The 22,372-nt window shown below is 35.8% G+C and overlaps 2 protein-coding genes across 3 annotated transcripts; one reads left to right on the top strand and one right to left on the bottom strand.

The window, feature by feature from the left end:
- Positions 1 to 1,275: 1,275 nt before the first annotated feature.
- Positions 1,276 to 21,179, bottom strand: LOC136819300 (tRNA pseudouridine(38/39) synthase-like). Of its 2 annotated transcripts, XM_067075544.1 has the most exons (17): positions 21,045 to 21,179; positions 18,003 to 18,079; positions 17,312 to 17,463; positions 16,953 to 17,046; positions 16,393 to 16,500; positions 16,228 to 16,288; positions 15,944 to 16,052; positions 15,348 to 15,408; positions 14,869 to 14,928; positions 14,518 to 14,591; positions 13,321 to 13,438; positions 13,101 to 13,164; positions 12,400 to 12,459; positions 11,969 to 12,026; positions 11,212 to 11,345; positions 10,393 to 10,535; positions 2,455 to 2,542 (listed from the first exon to the last, which is right to left on the bottom strand). In XM_067075544.1, the coding sequence occupies exons 2-16, from the start codon at positions 18,039 to 18,041 to the stop codon at positions 10,435 to 10,437; spliced, it is 1,293 nt and encodes a 430-aa protein (XP_066931645.1). In that variant the 5' UTR covers positions 18,042 to 18,079; positions 21,045 to 21,179; the 3' UTR covers positions 2,455 to 2,542; positions 10,393 to 10,434. The 2 variants fall into 2 exon arrangements, with proteins under 2 accessions (XP_066931644.1, XP_066931645.1); XM_067075543.1 differs by lacking the exons at positions 10,393 to 10,535; positions 11,212 to 11,345; positions 11,969 to 12,026; ... (11 more) ...; positions 18,003 to 18,079; positions 21,045 to 21,179 and adding an exon at positions 3,566 to 4,505 and having other exon boundaries at positions 1,276 to 2,542.
- On the top strand, positions 6,615 to 10,437 carry LOC136819302 (uncharacterized). The gene is made up of 5 exons (XM_067075547.1): positions 6,615 to 6,939; positions 7,694 to 8,116; positions 8,257 to 8,401; positions 9,138 to 9,308; positions 9,799 to 10,437. Exons 1-5 carry the CDS (start codon positions 6,709 to 6,711, stop codon positions 9,948 to 9,950), a joined length of 1,122 nt encoding a protein of 373 aa, XP_066931648.1. The 5' UTR covers positions 6,615 to 6,708; the 3' UTR covers positions 9,951 to 10,437.
- Positions 21,180 to 22,372: the final 1,193 nt, after the last annotated feature.

Below are 22,372 nucleotides of genomic sequence, written 5' to 3' on the forward strand. Positions count from 1 at the left end.
GCCAAGGCACGTCACAATGTCTGTCTAATCTACCCACACTCTTGTGTCAGAGTAATTGTACCAAATTCTCTTCACATGGCATGGGTTGACCCGGGCGAATGTATATTTACTTGCCTAGTGAATCGTAGAGACACGGCGGGTATCGAACTCGGGCCTCCCAGGCGGGAGTCAAGGATGATAACCACTATACCAATACGAGAAAGAATAATCTTGAGAAAGAATAATATTCATCTTTAGCCCCTTCGGGGCTTTAAACTCAATGTTGTAGTCCCGTTTAGCCTCTATAAGTTGTTCCCAAGCGGCGCACTAACTATTTAAATTACTATTATTAAATTATATTTAAATAGGAAGAAAAAAATACAACCAGAGATTCACCCAAAAGGAACGAACGTCAATGATATTGTCGTGGGGTAAACGACAGTGAGGTTTGCAAGCATCTTTGTAGAGCTGTAAACATCCAAATGAAAAACGAATTTCCAGTCTATTTAAATATCTGCTTTAGTTAAACTCAATACTGGCATTTTAGGGATACAAACTTTCACGAGCAGATACTTACGCGGTTTTTCATGAAGTTTGGCCTTTTTCGCGAAAGTTAATGGATGCTTGCAATTTTCTTTGTTTAAATTTAATTTAAGTTTGAAATTGCAAATTTCCACAAAAGGGCCTTCCCGTTTTGCATCAGGGGAAATTCTAACGAAGTTATTATTTAATGATGTCAGACTTTGATTGAAAAACGTCAAAAACGAAATTCCAAAAAAATACAACAAATTAGTTACATTTTGCGTTTCAATTTACACGATGAAAAATATTGGACATTGATATGAAGGTTTTTTTAAAGGTTTCTTTTACGTCATTGGAAGAAAGTATTGGTCACCTTACTAACCATTTTCCATTTTTTTGCTTACAATCATTACGTAAATCTTTTCTCCAATTTTCTCACCCTTACATGAAACGTCAGCAAAAAGCCCTGCTACATTTTTTCATTGTCCAAGAAACTGGACAATACCTTATCGGGGAAAACTTCGTTGGGGAAAAGTGACGAAATTTTGGACAAGTGACGAATTTTTCCCCGACGAAAATTTTCCCCGACGAAGTTTTCCCCGATAAGGTACATCCGAGATCTAAATTGGAGACGGTTTAAAAATTCAATTTTCAACTGCTGCAAAATTGCAAATGTTTGGAAAAGATTATAAGAGTTATATATATTAGAATATCTTTTGATAGTGGAGTAAGTAAAGGTGACCAAATACTATATCCCAATGTTACGGTAAAACCTAGACAACGCTTTTAACCCTAATTACATTCTCTACAAACTACAAATTCATCTTCTGAAAATTATAAAAAAGAAGGTATTTCGTCGTTTTCTTACTTTGGACAAAAATTGCATGTCACAGGACAGTATCGTTTGCTTAAATGTTTAGTTTTCAAACAACTTAATAACGGCTTCTTTCTCCTTTTAGTCGGTCTGTAATGTTTACAAAAGCTGCCCGAGTCACGACATTTTGCTTTCCCATCTCCTTCCCCTGATTTCATCACTTTGTCTTTCTCTTTTTGGTATTTTTCGAAAATAGCACGTCTTTTGATCGTTTTTATTGGTTTTGCCTCGATGACACGAGTGACACATTGCTTTGGATCATTACGACGCAATGGGTCAACGAGCCGAAACAAAACCGATCCTTCAAAATCAGGATGAGGATTCGGTGTACTAAGAAGATAAATTTCGCCCGATTCAGATTCACCAAAAGATAAGATTGCCTTATGATAAACACTGGAAAAACCGTTATTACAAAATTTCTCATCTCCGATTTTGATTTCCCGATAATCCCACTTTCCAGTCCCCGGATTCTCCTCAGCAGAGAATATCTTTCCGTTCATTGTATCAGCGAAGAAGTATTTTCCGTACATATTCGGATTTTGACATCCCCGATAAACATATCCTCCAACAATTGAACGTCCTACTGAATGCGGATATGCGATGATGGGAAATTCTAGGTTTTTTAACTCCCTTCGGCAAAGATCTTTATCGAAGCAAGAGAAACCTTCATAAGCTCTCCAACCGTAGTTTCGTCCTTTCTTAATGATGTTAATTTCTTCGAAGCGATTCTGTCCGACATCTCCACAAAACATTCTACCATTCCCTTTCAAATCAACCGAACATCGCCACGTGTTTCGAATCCCAAGAGCATAAATCTCATCCTTCACATTGCGAAAATTGACAAACGGGTTATCTTTGGGAATGCCGTATTTCTTGTGCTCTACATTAACGTCTATTCTCAAGATTTTCCCCAACATGGTTGACATTAACAGACCGTTGCCATGGATACCGTGCTGGTCACCACTACCCCCGCCATCTCCCACGAAAACATATAAATATCCATCAGTTCCGAATAACAGCATACCGCCATTATGGTTAGGTTCGGGTTGGTCGATTTCTAATAATGGTAGCTCTGAGCTGTGGTCAGCCATATTTGGATGATCAGGATGAACGGTGTATTCACTGATTCGTATTCGATGCTTCGTTCCCCAATACCACTTTGAGTGACTAAAGAAAAAAAGATCTTGGTTACTTTAGGCGTACAAACTTTCGCGAGGTCGTGAATTCGCGAAATTTACGGCATTTACTTTCGCGAATTCGAGGAAAGATATTTTCCATGAGCAAAAACTTTCGCGAATTGGATGATCAAAATGAGAATTTTCACCAAAAACAATTTAAAAGTGACGTAAATACTCCTTGGATTTGATTAAAACTGGCACTATATGAATTCAATGACGCTTTTAAGGCATAAAAACGCAACAATTACTAATTTTGATTTTGATTTGGAGGCTTTGGATAGATTTTTAACTTTTGAGAGAATTTTTCGTGAGCATAAACTTTCGCAAATCACCTTGTTAAGAATTTTCAAATGCATTTACTTTCGCGAAAATCGCGAAAGTTTCTGCTCGCGAAAGTTTGTACGCCTGAAGTAGTGTCCAGTCTGCCTCAACGTTCAAGCAGTTTTGGCCTTGTTTTGACGGAAACCTGACAGACATTCTCAACATAAAAAAGGTTTGCACATCCCCATATCTCTTTGGCCTAGGTACTACCGGGGCTAAAGCGCTGTTTTTAAAACATACGTTGAAATTAGAAAATTTTAAAAACGTGTCTTGAATCAAGGTTAGGCCACGAGTAAGAGCTTTGGATGTTTGATTTAAAGTGTTTGCTTCATCAACCGTGAGGTTTTTAAAAAGCTACACTGTTTATACCGAACACAGTAAGCTTTATCCGACAATATGGTCACGACATGATAAAAGTTGTCAACAGTAAACCAAGACATTTCGATCCAAAACTCAATCAATCAATCAATCAATCAATCAATCAATCAATCAATCAATCAATCAATCAATCAATCAATCAATCAATCAATCAATCAATCAATCAATCAATCAATCAATCAATCAATCAATCAATCAATCAATCAATCAATCAATCAATCAATCAATCAATCAATCAATCAATCAATCAATCAATCAATCAATCAATCAATCAATCAATCAATCAATCAATCAATCGATCAATCAAACACACCTGAATTCATCACGGTTCAGCCCTTGCGCTGGTGCTGAATAGTAAACAAAGAACCTGCCATTTGTTTTATATTCAGGGTGGAAAACTAAGCCCAAGAAGCCACGTTCATCCCACGGTACTCCAGAATTTACTATTTTATCCGTGATGTTCAAAAAAGGTTTCTCAATCTTTGTTCCGTTCGGTAAAATAACAAATACAAGACCACGCTGTTCTCCTACGAATAAACGATGTGATTGATCATTTGAGTGAACAGCTACTAGCGCATTGGCAAAATGTGGTCCTGAAATTGGCTCCACGCAAAGTTGATCTTTGTGATAGATCTGAACTGACTCTTTGGAGGCTGTAGTGTTATCCAGATCAGGGTAGCAATAGTTCAAGTCACCGATTTGAGCCCAATCACAGAATTCTGTTGCGTTAGTAGAGTTTATGAACTGAACAAAATCCTTATTGATTGCCAGTTTTAGTAGTACATCCCTTTGCTCCTCAAAAAGTTTGTAACAATAATCCCTACAAAGACCCGGGAAACGCATATGACTTTTCTGGAATGTTGAATGTCGGTCTGTTCCGCTTTCAGCATCAAAGACATGCGCTGCGTACGGATGGCATTGTAAACAGAGTATATCCTTTAGTATTTTCAAGGATACATTCGAGTTCATATCTCTCGCCATGTATTTATAATCCCACTTAATTCGCTCTTCGAGACGATTATCACAACAACCATAATCTCGATAATTCACACAAAATTGTAATGGACTCGATGGTTCAAACGGTGGCAGATAATCGAGACATTGCGGGTGGCAATCATGGTTGCAAACAGCAAAAAACAAAATCAGTAGTATATGAAACAAATACGATATTTTCATCTTTCTCGAAGTAAATCCATTGAATCTATCTCATACAAGCAGATAGTTGACGTACAGAACCCGAACATTATTATTATCTAACATAACATTTGATGAAAATGTGAGAATGATGATAAGATATGTTACCATAAGTACTTTCATTTGAAAACATTCATGACGTGATAGAAAAAACATTAGAGGTGATAGAAAAAGTGGCGTTCATTGTTTGGATTATCGATAGCCGAAACATTCTTACGATCTCTCTCGACAACCGTCAAAATTATCGTGTATCGGGCGCGGGTCAAACTGCATAAGAGAGATGAATTGTAACAGTTGACGCTCTCATTTCCAATGGTATATAAAAGATTTTTTTCCTCACGTACACTCTTTAACACCCCTTCCATTTGTTTCTTTTTCGAACTCTTTAACGCAAGTAGCCCAAATTGGCAGAGTTGAGCTTTTAGGAGGAGGGGGGTCAAGGGGTTGGCGAGAGAATCTTGCTTTCTCTTTTATTGAGAAAACATCTAATAATACTTTGATTCGATTAAAGTTTTCTTTCTCTAAAAGTCAGATTATATCGGTTATAAAATCAACATCAGAAAAGTAATGATGTAAGAAAAAACAATTAGCTGGACATTCAATAGAGCTTCGTCAATCACAAAAGGACCTATGTTGCTCTGATTATTCAAATATCATTCTCAGAGTTTTCAATGTGAAAAGATGGATAATGGTTTCAGCATTTCTTTTATTTTGAAACCAGTATGTATTCTAAAACATTTGGATAAAAATCAAACATCAGAACTGAATTTTGTAAAAGAAAATGTGGAAAAGTTGGTCCGAAAAAGGTCAATATTAGCGCACCACAAACTTGCAAACGAGTATGACCTATACTATCAAAAATGAATTGCGTAAATAAAGGCAAGGAGATCAAACAGACAAAAATTGGCAAATTTAAACGTGATAATCAACCCTAATAGGCAACCGATAGATTCAAAGAAACTTTAACCACATTAAGAGATAACAAGTTAAGTCACAAACGTCCATTAAACATAAGAGATCAGAAATATAAGAAATCATAAACGTCTTGGAACAAGAGATCGTCATGATAAATATACACATAAGAAAAAATACAAAATATAAAAGAGGGCAAAGTTTACAGGTAGGGTAACTCCAAAAACTGATAGGGTCAACTAATTTACTGGTTTACAAATCGCACGAGATGATGCATTAAGAGAATAACAAGGAAATTTTAGACCGATTAAGCAAAAGATCTAAGGGACTAAATGTTTTGCTGGAGAAGGAATATACGTAAACAATGAGATAACGAAGCACCCTATGGTATATTATACTTTCAAATAAGACCATGACTCTGAAATGAGTCAATATCCAAAGTATAAAAAACTAGCTCTCTAATTAATAAGGCTTAGCATCGCTTTTAAATCGTCCTTAACGAAATGTCCCATTGTGTGTACCTCAATAAGTGTTCATTTTATCTTTTGTTGAGCAAGGTAAGAAAACACACCTTCGACGGACAAAGAGATGAATAGAGGTACGTCAAAAAGACGTCTGATGGATATCTACCACCAAGGGAGAAAGGTATAATGAAGAAAGAATTTTTACAATAGATTAAAACACAAGCTAATTTTCTCATTGTCAAAGAATGTCAGGTTGATTAGTAATTGGGGGGTGATTACTAATTATATGTGCTAGTTTCAGGGATGAAAAAAAAAGAAAAGATTTTAGCATAAAACATACGCATATAGTCATAATTTGAGGCTAGTATTGGTTTTATTTTATCTTTCATTCGAACTATTTAGTCCAAAATCTATCAAATGTAGCTTTGATTGGCAACTTTTTGACCTTGAGAAGGATATTTGAACTAATAATAATTAAATGTAAGAGAAATAGAAATAAGCAATTATCACATTAGTAAAAGGCATTAACAAATAATAGAACTTGTTCATTGGACAAAAATTAATTACCAACTCAACAAAGCAGATTAAAAAAGATATAGCTTTTGTCGATAGAAATATTTTTGATCCTTAGGAAAAAAAGTCCTATGGTCGAGTTTTAAGTATGAAATGCTTTTATTGTAAAGAGGACAATAGGTGACTGATTTTCAAGGCAAGAACAAAGCAATCATTAACAAAAAACATGAGTAATTCTGTGGTTAGATTTTTCCGATCCACCTAAAAGCTTTCACTACTCGCATTTTTTTTAGAGGAGGTAGGGAGTGCGTTAGCTAGGATTGACATCCATCCATCCTCAGATTGCATCGAACTAGCTATTTCTTTTACAAAAATGATGTCCATTAAACTGGTGGCATTATGTGCGCTCTTGCCGGCTATTTTCACCATACCTGGAATCTCGATCAATGATATGTTTGCTTATGGACCTAACAATGGAGACAATGGGAATTCATATCATGGTATAGAAGCGGCTGCTTTTTTGGATGGGTTTGAAACAGTCGATGTACCAAACAACTTACCCAGTGTCAGATGGGGTGGTAAAGATTTAGGCAGAAGAGCATTTGTAAGCATTTTATTTTCACATTCTTTCGTTGCACTATAATCTTTAGTAAGCAATAAATCATCTTTTTGTATATTGAGCGGTCATTTGAGAGTGCTGTGTAGAGCGAATTCGTAAAATCTATTTGTAAATTTCAACGTTGAAAATGATATATTTTAATTCAAGTTGCATGCCTTACACAAATCATTATAGCACTCTAGAGTAGTCTGGTCTTAGTAAATCAAACATTTCCGCCTGAACAAGCTTTTCAACTACGTAATATTTTGATTTTTTGAAGCATCATCGAAGGGTGATAATCTAAACGCTTACTTTTACATTCCATCTTCTGTGGTGGCTTCGATGAGAAGTTAAGACCCCATTTTAGGGCGTTAAAAGGTGTCATAAAACTGAAAGATTTCATGAATAGCTTTTTCAAAGTTTTAATTCCATCGATCTGATTATGACGACGTTTTTCTCATTTCATTGCATAAATTCCTCGCAAATAGAGAGCCCCTTATAGTGCATTTTAACGATTACCCTCTTTTTGAGGTTGGTCATTATTTTTTGGCACGTCGAGCCTTGAATGTTTGTCATCAAGTTCTTTTATTAGGGAAATTTCACCCTTCGTGCGCTCTAAGTTCAAGTATTTCAGGATTGGTGTTATGTTCTTATTTTTTTATGTTGAGCTTTATTGTTCTTAAATAAAATAAACGAGCACAAAAAAACCAACAACAAAACAACGACCATGATACATTATCAACTTTCGTTTTGGTTTTAGATTAACTTTAACGGACATATCACATTTGGAAACAACCATAGAAACCAGGACCCTGCAACCATTCAAAATTTGGATGCCAGTATCACCGCTATTTTTTACCCTTTCTATTCCGATAACGATATTCGACGACCCGATGGTATGCTATATTATCGATTGTCTACACAAGCAAGTGATTTGAGCCTAGCTAACACACTTATCCGTGGACGAAATTTTGTTGGTTTCACAACAAGATACTGTATCATTGCCACATGGCATAAAAACAAGTACTACATTGGTACAGGTGATAAAGCAGATCCCAACCGTCAACAAGAAAACACATATCAAGCTGCCTTGTGTGTTGGTGATTCTGACAGTCACATTATCTACCATTATAATGAAATGAATTGGGACAAATCTGAAGATCCAGATTCATCTGATTCAAGAGTAAGAACTTTTTCTAATCTTCTTCTTTCAATGAACACCACAAAGATTAGGCGTGTCAAACACTTTTTCTCTCTGCCCAGCGTCTAAGTTTTATCCAATTTATCTAACTACCCTTTCAAAACTTTTTGGCCTCTTTCTAGATTGGATGGCTCGTTAAAGGAGTCACAGACTCTTCCTTGGCTTCTTGGGTATCACCATACTCAGGACAAACAGATGCTTACGCCAGTCAAGCTACTCAATCAAATGTTGGTGTAGCCGGGCGATGGATGAGATCTACTGTAGCTGGTAGGTTAGTTCTCTGGAAAAGGGAAATAAGCAAAAAGAGATTCCTTCTCTTGGGGATTAAGATTTTTCAATATGCTTTTTCATCTGTTTTCGTGGATTTTTTGGCAGTACAATTTAATACGTTTAGGCATGAACCCGCATTTTTGTGTTTGATAACTCGAGTTTTGTTTTGAGCTTTTTTCGATTTATTTGGTGTTTTAAACTCAGTTTTTTTCGTGCCCTTGACTTTCCGAGTTATCTGATAAATTTAACTCGGGTTTTTTTTCGTGCCAAATCTGCCCCTTCAGGTAACCCATATAAACAAGTAGAATCGTCCATGAATCAAATATCAACTATAAAAATACAATGTAAATTACTCGAAAACTTTGAGACACGAAAAAAACCCGAGTGAAAATTCATCAAATTACTCGAAAAGTTGAAAGCTAAAAAAAAACTCGAGGTATAATCTTTATGATGATGTCATAATGACGTCACAAAACTGAAATTATGACGTCAAATTCAAAATAACTCGGGAATTCCAGGCCCCAAATTTATGGCGACCTACAGTAAATATTCGCAACTCAGGAATCGTAATGAGGTTAAAAAGGTTAGAAAGGATGAACCTTTTTCCGCTCGTAAAAGTTGCAAAAGTAAGCGAATCAAAAGTGAGAGTGTGATGATGAAAAGGGAGCTAATATTTTTAATTTTGGCAAAAATGGTAAAAAAGAAATTGTTCAAACATTTATTACGTTTTTAGTTGGACCATGTGTGAACCTTGCTGATGGATTATATCAAGTGAGTTGCCAACAATATCGTGAATGTTGTGGAAAAGCAGAACAAGCTGTCAGAACCTGTCCAGTAGGAACAAATTTCCACCCAACACTTAAACGTTGCATCGACACAAAAAATTACAATTGCGGCGGAGCAGGTAAGTGCCTTTCAGATTTCTTTCATGAGAGCTAGAGATGGAAACAGAGCTCAAGATAAAGAAATACGATTTTTAAAGTTAAAACAATGCTGAAACAATGCCACGTTTCAATGCTTTTTATAAATCTTTAAACAAAGCTCTTTTACGTCTGAGGATGCAAAGCAGACTATTTAGCTGTCTAAGTTAAAGCTTGTGGACAATGATAACGAAGGTTGATGAGCCGTATGGCTCAACTTATCAAGCTCTAAGGTTAAGCATATAAAAGTAATGTTTGGATATAGAGAACTCTTTTCCACTAAGTGGATCAAGACCTCATTTAACATGGTCTAAGAAAAATGAATCTTTCCTATTCATTTCTGACTGTTGACGACTCATCAACTTCTTAATCAAATCTTCTAACGTATGATTAAAGGTTGTCTCTGCTGATGAAAGGTTTGTATAGTAGATGGCGCTACCCCTTTCAAATGATATTAACATTTCTTTCTACTAGCAAACCTTTGCGATTCTTTCGCGTTGAACGGAAATTTTGCCGACACGTCAACTACTGCTCTAGATGACTACATTCGATGCAAAAATGGTATTGGCCATAAATTGAAATGTCCTTTTGGTATTGTTTTTGGATCATCTGCTATTTGCAATTAGAAAGATAAGCAACACAGGTATCAAAATCGAGGAAAATCGTTGAAGAAAGAGCATACATGAAGGAATGAAACGACCAATTTGAGATGAGTTATATGCAATGTATAATCAATCAGTTTGTAAAGAATCAGTATGCGGATAAAATGTTTCCAAAATTAAAATTTTGTTTTTATATAGAAATGAATGTTTTATTTTTTAAATGAATAAATAGTTAAATACCGTTGAGAAGAGTACTAGCAATAAGCTTATCGGCGAAAAACCCAGAAATTCGAATCCATCTTTTGAAGTCAGAAACCGTTTGACAAACTTTCACTTTAAGTAGTTCAATCTGACATCCTATACTGTGAATACCTTTGAAAGTAGAAGTACCATTTCAGTATTAATCATATATAATTGTCTTTATAATGCACCCCTAATATTTTTTACTATCATTTTATTTATATACCTTTTGTTTTTGTGTTATCTTGAATAGCATTTTCTTTTTCTTTTATTCTATTGAAGCTTCTTCTTTTTGTCGTTGTTGTTGGTATTTACCTTCTAATTTAATCCTTTTTACTGCTTGCTTCTCAAGGTGTCTCTCCAGGCCTCCTAAGTTTCGAAAAGAATTAAAATCAGGATAGAACTCCAAACTATAGACGGGTTTCAATGTGGGCGGGCGATTGGGCTGGATTATTGGAGGCAAAAAGACTTACGATTTATAAGGAGGCGAGTGAATATCAATCAAATAAGTCCTATCTCTTCGAAATTTATGAATGATACCTTTGAGAAAACATGCTAAAATTTATTTTCAAAAGTTCTACCAGAAACTTAGTCAAAACAAAAAATCTGCTTGCCTCCAGCTAATGCTATGGTCTTTTTGTCTCCAAAAAATCGGGCGGTAAGTCAGGTGAGTAGACAAATGACGTATCACGAAAGCCGTCTATATAATCAGAATTAAACAAAATTCTAAGACATCCCTGTCCATCATCATTGTTCGAGAGCTTTCGAATAGATTTTAGTATTCTCTTTTAGCTTAAAAAAACTCTGCTTAAGAACTAGCAAAATAGGCCTTATGAGGTGTCGTATTTGACACAAAAATTACCATTGTTTCAATCTCCAATTCAATGCACATAATGGCAGATAGAGAATTTATGTGCGAAATCCACAAACTCTTTGACAAATGGCGCGAGTTTATTTTTTGACAATAGCCTACTGGAGTTTGAGGGAATCAGTTTGTTAGTTAGTTGGAATATCGAATCGGTCCAATTTGGAACGGGTGACTTACCACACACATTGCGTTCCTCGAGAGGTTGGTATTCACGAAAGGCATAACCTGTCAACAAACAGCTCGCTGGACACAACGAGTCGGTAGGGATCTTTTCGTGTAGATAATCGATCATTGTCCTGAGACCAATTGATCTAAAATACAATAACAGATTAGTGCGAGCTCCTTTCTTCATCAGAGGCAGTCAAATAGGGCACTTAGAAATCACGCAAAAAGATTAAGACCCAGGACCAGGATCCCTCGCAGAATCTTTATAATAAATGAGAGAACGTAGATTTGCTAATGGAAGGTTTTTGTATTGTAGCTTGACAACTTTGAAGCCATTAGCACTTGGACAGTTACTAGGTAATAAAAAATAAAAATGTACTTGGAAAAAATCATTTCTCAAATTTCTTTTTTCGACAAGAATTGCATTAAAGGAAGAAATTTTTGGCGGGAATTTAATTTAGCGGATGACGGAAAAAACTAAATTTGGCGGGAACTTAATTTGACGGATTTTGACCAAATCCGCCAAATTTCTTTCCCGCCAAAATTTCTTCCTTTAACGCGTCTTCTCGAAAACTTTGATAAAAATTTCAAATTGGCTGGGATTTTGAAAATCACTATAAATTTGAATAGATTGTGTTAGTAAAAAAGGCGTGTGAAAATCAGTCATGACATGTTTTAGTAACTTAAAATATGGTTTGCGTGTCAAAAAGGCAGTTTCTACACAGGGTGCCCGGGTAAACGAACAAAAATGGTATAGATTATGACTTACTGAACGGATTTCTCAACCCAATATTCTTCCAATCTTTGAATGTTGAAGTCGTTGAAATCTAAATTACCATGAGAATGAAAGATTGTTGAAAAAATACGGTTTTCTTTCGTGTAGTAGTTAAGTGCTAGTGATTATCAGTCTTGCATTTCGCGCAGGGGGTCGGGGTTCGATTCCCACAACGGTGCTGTGATTCGCTTGGCAAGTGAATGAACCATCGCCCGGGTCAACCTATTCCATGTGAGAGGAATCGGGTACCATGCTCTGATAAGAGTGTTACTAATACTTGTCAAGTTCGACCATGACAGAATGTATTGTTGTTTCTCTAAAAGCAACAAAAAAGTATCCGAGTCGTCAACGGTGACCCTCGCAATGGTTCATTGGTTTTTAAGAACGAAAATAGGATAAGTTTGAGAATCAAAACATTACATTACCTTTCTCATATACCCAATTGATATTCTCGTAAGTGCAATCATATAGAATCAATGGAATTTCTGAAAAATTCAACCATTTATAGTATAATATTAGTGAAAGAAAGTATCAGGGTTACCTAGTTGGGTGGATTAGATCTTGAGAATTTAAATGGAACAGACCAGCCACCGTGAGTTACCTTAATATATTTTTGTATTTATGTTATCTCGCCATTTTTTGAAATTCTGTGTTTCACGTTTATATGCTATAACTTAATAAATAAAATCATGGCAAAATAAACCAATCTGCAAAAGGCCCGTGCGCTTTATAAGCTTGTTGCGCAAGAGGGGAAAACAAGCTCTTTTCAAGAAATGCAGTGTCAGCTGAAAAGGACAATGCACTGAGTGTCCTAAAGTCTGTATCAAAAATATTGTTTTTAAGTGAAAAAGGTGTATTATCAAAAGTAGTCGTTGAGAAGACAAGATAATTTTGAGTGGAATGAATTAAGCATTAAAGAATTTTCTTAAAAACTTGATAAGATAAAGATGAAGAAAACAATAGACTTTTTCAACTGGACCATAAATTTTCATTCAATCTTTTTCTGAAACTTTGAGCATCAAAGAAGATCCAAATCACCCATTTTTAGCCATCGATTGGCCATTCGGATCAAACGTACGATGGAAATAGAACTAACACTAAAAAAAATACAAAGGTGGCGTCATACCTGAAGCAATTCCATACTGCGGTCTTTTCGGACACTTTTCGATATCAAGCAAAAAATCAATGACCTGAAAAAATATGAATAGAGCAGATGTAAGGTCAATGCTATGCTACACTTAATAGACAGTAAACTTTACCTACAAAGTGAAAAATATCATCAATTGATTGAAGGAGAGAAAGTTGTAAAGTATCCAGAGATAAAAATTGACTTAAAAAGAACTAACCTGTGGTTTTTCGTGATGTAAGCCAATCAGGAATAAGACAGCTGCCATACAACGCACTTGATGCCAGAGAAAAGCTCGACCTGTTATTTCCATCTCACACATGTCTCTTGGCGAACCCCTATAAAAACAAGAAAAATGAGGAAATCATTTACCTTCAAAAGTGATTCATTCTGTCATTAAGCGAGGCCAATTTAATTTGTTGTTTTATGGGCCAAGCTACCCAAAAAATAGGGTCGGACGGTCGGCGAAAAAGTAAAAATAAAAGTAGAGTTTTACCTATAAAATCTCCAAAAGGGAGCAAAAACTACTATATATCTTGAGGAAAATGCGAAATAAGAAAATAAAAAGACACAAAAAGCGAAGAATTGAACATAAAATTCTTAAAACCTTGGGAAAAAACTACTAACATTTTGAAAATTTGGCAGTCTGTAAAAGAATGAAAATAAAAATATACTACCCAAATCAGTTTTTCAGTTTTATGTTTATTTTTATTTTTGGAATTTAAGGGTCGGTCGGGCCCGTAAAACAACTAATCAAATTAGTCTCGCCTCATAATATTAGCGAGCGACCTCATACCCAGCCTCAAACTCTTTTTTTATTTGTGTATCTATTATTGACCCCACTGACCTTTATATACCCTGGACCAAGCTTCTCAATCCCAGCCAAGCTAAATCTTTGATCGGAATATTTTGAAAAGTGGTACCCTAATGGCGGCACTACTCGATAGTGGTGTAAATACATCGAGAGCGCTAGGTCTAGTTTTTCTCAAATTCTTTTGATGATGTAGCGGCGTTAGACGTTAATTTTTATCATTGCAATGGCTTCTTCTCGGGTACCAATTCCAAAAAAACTTCAATCAAAGATGGCGGATATTGCTTGGGGTCCAGGGATATATAAAGGTCAGTGATTGACACTAGAGAAGATTTTCTAGAGATATCACTATACACCAAGATAAGCGTCGTTTTTTATTGATAAATTTATGTAATGATAAGAAACGTTCCAAGAACATTTTTCCATCTTTGATTTTATGGGTTAAAACTGCGGATTGTCCCAAATCTTCGCTCCTTCATCACTCCTTCACCACTTCCTTCAATGGTAGATACCACAAAACTCACTATTGATTCTATGGCTGGTATACTGTTATCGTCTAAAACATACTCAAATGGATGTCAATGGACATGGTATGATAAATCTTACGTTTGTTGAACTCTTCGGACATGAAACCGAACAATGTTTCGCATGAAATGATTGATATTATTTCCTACATCAACCTGAATAAAGGCAGAGGTACAGTCATCTCGTTTAACAGTTTTCAAGATGGCAAGCGAAAGCTCTTTTGAGGCGCGGCGAACCGGTTCAGTATACCGAAGCCAATAATTACTAGCAAAAATTCAGTAAGAAGACAAAAGTGGGCTTGAAAGGTGGGAAAGTGTCCATGATAGATAGACGTTATATAATCGTAAGTAATTAAAAAAGTTTGATTATCAAGGGAAAAATTGGCTGGAATAGGAATAAAATACTCGTTTTTAGAAGTAATATATGGTGTACCTTACAAAAATTACGAAAGTCGTGTTCACCCAGCAAACGCTGTGCTGCCTCATGCATCACCTGAAATAAACAAATCATACAAACATTCTATTTCACTTTACTACTAAGATCCAAAATGTTGTACAGGAATTTTTTGAAAGGCATATTTCCTCAAATTAATGCCGTCCACCAATAAGTCTCTAAAGGGCGGTGCTTATTAGAATTTCTTAGGCTCACTGGTCAAGTTTCCACCTTAAAATCCACGGTCTTTCCTTTTGAGCTCGTAATGAGGAGGTTAGAGCTACTAAAAATAGAGCTTATATCATTTTAAGTATGAAAAGCCACGCAAAGACTATAGAAGTAAACCAGAGACCTTTGGGGATAGATGTTCAATATTTGAAAAGATAGCTGACCTCGAAAGAGCACTGCACCTAAACCTTTGAGGGGCACCAAGGGCGCTTATTTGAGAGAATATGGTCATCTATAGAAATCACACAAACCTCCACGTCGAGATTGGATGCTGGAAAGAAATATTTGTAAGTTCTTCCACCACAGCTGAATCTAAAAATAAGAAGAAAATAGGGCATCTTTTTTACCAGTCTTTAGATCTTTCTGACAAAGTCTCAGACTGCAGTAAACAACCATAGTGTCCTGGTAGTTTCGTCCCCCGTGGCGTAAGAATTGAGAAAATTCCTCCCCCCCCTAACATTTCAAAAAAAAACAATCCCCCATGAATTTGTTTTCGTGTTTGTACTCTTTGCTGCTTCTCTTAATGTTATCTTTGTAAATATTTTCAAAAACGATTTTCCCAGCCCTTTTCCTTTTTCCTGGAAAAAAAATCCCATTTTTAAAAGGAGTGGGGACAATGCTTTACAATGAAAGCTAGAATTAAGGCGATCATACTTTTCATACACTGATTTTCATTAGATTTTAGGGTTTTCAAGGTCCAATTAAACACTGAGAGAAGCTTCTTTAAAACCATCATAAATATGTTTACCCTTAATTACCAGTGAACTGACCGTCAGCATAGTTCATCTTTAAAACTCAACCCCATCACTTCATAATGGCAGAGCTAATAGGTTAAAACAGTAGTTACCTAGCATCGAAATCAGGTGTAACATCAGCATAAGCTATAACACGAATATCTAGCGGCAGCAAACGATTCAGTGCTTTCACGTACGGAATATCGCTTGGCTCCAGGATACCTGAAAAATAAAGTTAATGTACTTAGTTAGTGTACTGAAGGGTTGTATAACAAAATCAGTAAGTTTCCCCAAGCTTTCTTAAGAAAATTTGTTTGCATGTCAACGGAGGGGGCAGAAAGCTGGTGCTGTGAAACACTGAAATGAAAGAAAATAGAGCTATGATTATAATTAATACCTTTTGTTGGTTCCACACAGAATTCTTCCTTCTTTCGACCTCTTACATCAAGAGCTATAACCTAAAGGTAAACAAGTAGGAACGTATTGAGTGTTAGATCAATCAACTTCATTTCACATCATCAACTAAATGAAAAATAGAATAGTTTTAGATAAAAAATCATACCTGGCCGAAAGCACTAACACCTTTGTCAGTTCGCCCACATCTTGAGTAATTTGCAGACACACGATCTTCAATAAGTTTGCCTTTAATCAAAGCTATAAAAATCTGTTCCTAGAAAACAATGTTTTGTAGAAGTTCCATACAATATAATCGAGTGGACTCAACTTGGACTCAGTATTTTCTAAACTACTTAGAGGATTGACTGTAGTTATTGAGGAAAATCTTTATCTACCCTTATTAAATATTTCTCTATAAAAGGAACATAACACAGTGTATCACGCACAGTGTTCACACAATATGCGAAACTAAGGCGATAATCACATCTGAATAAAAAACACTGAAAATATATAAAGTTGTTTGAATCATGAAACATCCTCACCAAGTACTTTACCCAGAACCATTACGTGATGAACATAAGCCATTTTTTACTCTATACACTTTTGCTATGTATTGTCGTGGTATTCAATTCCATCCCTAAATTCTTACATGAATAAATTCGAGGGAGATATTCTCTACACTACATCATAATTTTTAGTTCTAAACAAGGTCAAAAATTTCCTTACTTCCACTGTGTTCTCAGTATTTTCTTGACTTGCAAATCCACAATAATCCCATCCATGGTAAAGAATTCGAAGAGCTATTCTTTTTTTGTGATATCTAGAAGACAAAGATTTTATTTGAAATATTATAAATCATTCAGTCGAAACAATACCTTAACAATACCTCAGTCGCGTACTGCTTTCAAAGTAAGCTTAACCAGCTTAACCCATTAAGCAATTTTTTCAGCCTTATACCAGTCAGTGTAGGCTTATTTGGAATAAGAATTGTTTTGAAAATCTGAAGTTTCGAAGTGATAGCATTTGATTGGTAAAAGGAGCTTTGAGAATTTGTATTTGTACTACCAAAACAAAAAACGACTTACTGGGAAAAGTCAATTGGTCTTTGATTTGGTTCCATCCGTTTTGCTTTAGATTTCACTGAACTGTTCAATTTGAGTTTTTGTTTACAGCTTTTGAGTTCAGCTTTCAAATGATTATTGGTTCTCAACAGATCTTGACACTTTTTGATCAAATCCTTAATAAAATCAAAAAGTTTTCTTTCAAAAGGACAACCTGCTGTTTTAAGATAAACTGGCAAATTTTAGACCGGAGAAGTTTTCTTTTGACTTGAGGTTAACACGTTTGAATTGGATTTTTTGTTAATTAATGCTCTTTTTGCTATCACTTTCGATGTAGTGACTTAAACTTATATTTAAAAAATGTCTTTGTAAATAGATATCTCTTTGATAACTAATCAAATTATTAATATACAAATAATGTCATTTCAAAAACTTCTATTATAACACTTTTGCTGTTGACTCTGAGTATTGACCTTTTGTTAATCAGGATGTCATGTTGAATAATTAAAAACTCCAGCATTAAAACAATGACACATTAATGCAAAATTATTTCAAGTGTACACTAATCGTTTTCTTATCATTGTTTTGATGTTGGAGCTTTAAATTATTCAACATGTGTTATAACACTGGGGGAGCTTCAAACAGTCATAACATTTGTCAGGGAAAGGCGTCGGAAGTGAACATGTTTAAAAGTAGTGGTAATGAACTCTCTTACCTCTTTCGACAGCTCTTCAAGTGCTTCTGTTTGAGACATTTTTATTGACCTTGCTGTCCAGTTATATCTGCACTCAGCTATACATGATAAATTAAAGAATTGTGTATGTATGATTGCTGTCTTCCTATAAAACATACAAGTCTACTAGTACAAGTATGGTCATCACATGCTTAAAACCCAGCAAATGGGAAATAATGAAATGAACACCTTGTCACCATAATTTCTTGCCCCTTACATTTAGGGGGGTCTCGGGTCTCGGATTTTGACGAAACCCAAGCAGGTGGGGATGCTGTAAGTTTGAATTTCCTAGGGGGCTTTCCAGTTAGGGGGGGGGTCCTTAAATATGGGTAAAAATCGAAAATTTCACCTGTCGTGCTAAAAGGTTCACTTTACTTCTGTTTTGAAAATGGGCTTCCAGCACCATTTTCCCACACTTTTCATTGTAACTTTGTAAAATTTTTATCTATGGTGGCTGTTTTCACAGCCAAACCTGAAAATATTGCTTATCATGTCTCCAAACTTGATTGGTTGCAATATAAAAACGACAGAGTCTAGGTTGTTGGGTTGTTGGTAAAAATACATAAGTCAGCAAATTTGGTAAGGAGGGGGTGCCCAAATTGTTTCAATTTTGTAAGGGGGGTTGCCACTTAAGGTGGGGTCTTCCTACGTAAGGGGGGTCTTGACCCCTCTAGAATTTATGGTCACAACAAAGAGTATTTTTGGTTGTAATATAATATAATATCTGAATCAATATCCAATAGTCGTTTGAGACAATCTTTGCAATAACTAATTGATTGGGAAAATGTTACAATGGATAGAGTTGCTTGGAAAGCAACGATTAATAATATTTCTTAGTATGTATTCTTTTTTTTCTCTAGTTTTTTATCATAGATTTTAATTATCATTTGATAATACATTATTTTTGTGCCATGATCTTTGCAGTATATATGCAAAGCCTATGCCTTTGCCTAGATAGGTTCCTGTCTGCCTGTCTAATTAATTCCTATTAAACTATGCGACCTGTATAGAAAAAAAAGATTTGACGAAACAGAGATGGAATATTTACAGCAATGAAGGATGTCAAAGGGTTGAATATTTCGAAATTAAGTTTTATTGCCAAGAGGACATAAATGGAAGAGGGTGGACCCATAAATAAAACATCCAATTGTTGTTTTTCTTGGTAAGTCTGAGTTTTGATTGCTCATGTTTTTTTCGATACGGGTCGCATACCGTCAACTGCTCTAGGGAATGTTGCACATCTGGTCTGTATATTCACTTACTGTAAAATCGAAAGAAAAATCGTGTATTTTTTAATACGACGTTCCTTAACTCAAATCAAATGACCTTGGAGGTTCCGTGAAATGGTGGCCGAATTGCCGTCCCATGCTTTGTCAGATAGTCCCAAGTTAGAGCAGTTGACGGTAGTTTAATAAACTTTTTCATGAAAACTCCTGGAATTAATTATCTCTGAAATATATAGCGGCAGAAAAAATAGCCTGTCTGCTCGGGACATCAAAATCTGGTTTTCAATGGCTGAGGCATTCAAAAAGAAACATGGCAAAAAAATTCTCTAAAATTGATTTTTCTAGCGAATATTTCTTTTCCACAGTTAAATGTCTAAAACCTACCGCGAAGTCAGGTGACTTGCATCAGTGGAGGCTAACATGAATAGCCCTTAAATGACTGACCAATCAAAGCGGCAAAATTTCAAAACAAATGAACTACGCAGCTTCGCTTGCAGCTCTACCAGTTAGTCACACTAGCGTCCCGCCAAAATGCGTATCAAAGATTAATGCTGCAAAAGCGCTATATCGTTTACTTGACTCTCAAGCAAAAAAATGTCCCGCAAAACTTATAGAGGGATTCATGAAAAAATAACCCGGCGCTTTTTAATGAAATTAACATTTTCAAAAACTTTGAGAAATTGCCTAAAATTTGAGCCATAGTAGCCAACCTTGAAAACTAATTTGAAGATCAACTTCCCAAGAAAAAGATCTACGGGGGAGGCGAAACCCACCTAGATCCGCGCACCGCCGGGTAGGCTGTTTCCCGGAAATTTTGCCGGACCTCAAACAATGACCCATTTACATGTGCGGAATTATTTTTACTTTAGCGTATAAACAAGGCCTTATAAATCGAAGCGCTGTCTCGTGATTTGAATAACAAAATTTGGTTGGTTGATATTTGGCTGCTGCACGTTCGCAATCTGTCATTTTGTCTCATTTTAAGTTTTCAAGTTTTAATTGATTGTCTTGGGATCTTGAACTTGATTCAGGTAACTCTCTTCCTTGTTGTTGCAAATACATCCTGTAGATGACTGATGTTGTTTTTTCTGAAAGCTTAATTTCCTAGTGTGCCTAACTGTCTACTCTACCATTTTTGTTTTGATTTATCTTTTATAAGTACCAGACAGGTACCATGATATAGTGAAAATCAAGATGGCTGACGAAACAGCAATGAAGGCAGTTTTTATCGATTTTCGGGGATATCAAGGTGTTTGACGTTTTTGGGTGTGGGTGGGTGGGTCAGCTTTTCAAACGTCAATTGACGTTCTTCTAACCTAGAATTGATTTGTGACTGACCCCTTTAGCCTCCACTGATGCAAGTTACCCAACTTCACGGTATTATCTTGAAAATTTGGGAATAAAAAAGATGATCAAACCGCTGACTACGCTGAATCTACAAAATTCTTTGAATAATATTGCTAAAAAACCCGACAAATTTTCTGACTTTCTGACTAGAAAAGGATTGGATTTTTAAGATAGAAAGTGAGTCGGTCAGAGGACGCGAACACAACTTATTGGTGACCCAGGCCTAATCCTTTTGGGTTTTCGGTCTATTTCGTTTTTTTACCTGATGGATGTATCAATTGATGTATGTAAAAAGATAAATATAGCTAATCCTTCTGGACTGGGTGGGGTGGAGGGGAGGAGGTAAGAATCCCAAAAGCCTAGGATACACAGGGCGGAATGTCACTGAAAAACTGTTTATTTCAATCAAAGACTTGAAAATAAATGCATATAAAGAAAATTAAATTTATACCTTTTATCAAAGAAGTTGTCCTTAGAAATATAAACCAAGAAGAAGAGGAGAGCACGTGTTTACGAGATTTTCCACGATGTTTTCCAATTCAGTTCGCTACAAGACTACCATTTTGAGATTTCTAAATTTTATACCGCACCGGTATTGTCGTTTCGGAATTTCCGACCGGCTATCCCGGAAAGAAGCGGAAACATCCCGGAAAAGTTAGAATACACCTTTCCCGAGTTTATTTCGACTTTTTGAAAAACACTGGAAACTAGGCTGCGTGCATTCACCAGAATTTACTTTGATTTAGGGGATGCGTATCATGTATGAAATTTCCGTCCGAGAGTTACCCCAGAAAAGTTGCATGAATTTACAGGGCAGGGAGTTTCTAGACTAAAAATCGATCAGAAATGGCGACCACGACCGGCGACCAGAATTTGGGTTATCGAGTTTTTTTTTCCTTTCTCCAATGTAGAGTGACTACGCTCTTGGAGCTTGATTAGGGTATCAATTTCTATCATCACGTTCCATGTGATGTGGCGTTTGCGATTTTTTGGCACAATATTTACCAAAATTACATATCTCTAATCGTTATCGAGATTTATCGTGGCTTTGGATCACGAGATTTACGCTAGGCGATTGGCTACGTTCCGAGAAATTCTTCTCCTATCAACAAACGTAATTTTAATCGATTCCTAATATTATAGAAAGGTCCGATGAAAGGTCTGTATGTTATGTTCGAAATAACATTCCTTCAATGAATCTTTTCTACTTTTGTTAGTTGTAATTTGACAGGGGTAAGACCTTTATCCAAGATTCTGGATTTCTTTTGTTCTCGCTAAAAATATACGCTGAATATAATCCCTATTTGTCACCACAGTTTATACAGTGTGACTTTCACGGTAGTAGTCCCTTGATCGAGGTATGTATATCAGCGTGTATTCAACTTTCCGGGTGGGGGTGAGTTGGTGAATAACAAAACCTCCAAAGCAGGTCTTGATCGATTTCTGCAATCCGCACGTGTGCCTTTGACACGATATTGCTGCGAAAAAATAATCAAATCAGCAACATTCAAAAATATGTGTACTAGAAATGACCATCCTTGTACAAAAGAGTAAAATGTTATCATTGTTTCTTCTTCTCTTTCATTCGTTTAGAAATTTCGTTTTTCAAAATTGTGGTGCTCGAAAATATATTTTCAGCGATTAAATATCGAAGCATTTTGATATTATTCTTGGCAATTATTTGCTCTCGGGAAATTATGAATGATTATGTGTATTTGCCCATCGGTTTTGGGTTGTTGAAGCTAAACAGAGGTCTCATAGAAATCGAAAGGGGAAATA

The sequence above is a fragment of the Clytia hemisphaerica genome, unplaced genomic scaffold, assembly GCF_902728285.1.
Source record: "Clytia hemisphaerica strain Z4C2 unplaced genomic scaffold, Clytia hemisphaerica genome assembly, whole genome shotgun sequence".
Classification (NCBI taxonomy): domain Eukaryota; kingdom Metazoa; phylum Cnidaria; class Hydrozoa; order Leptothecata; family Clytiidae; genus Clytia; species Clytia hemisphaerica.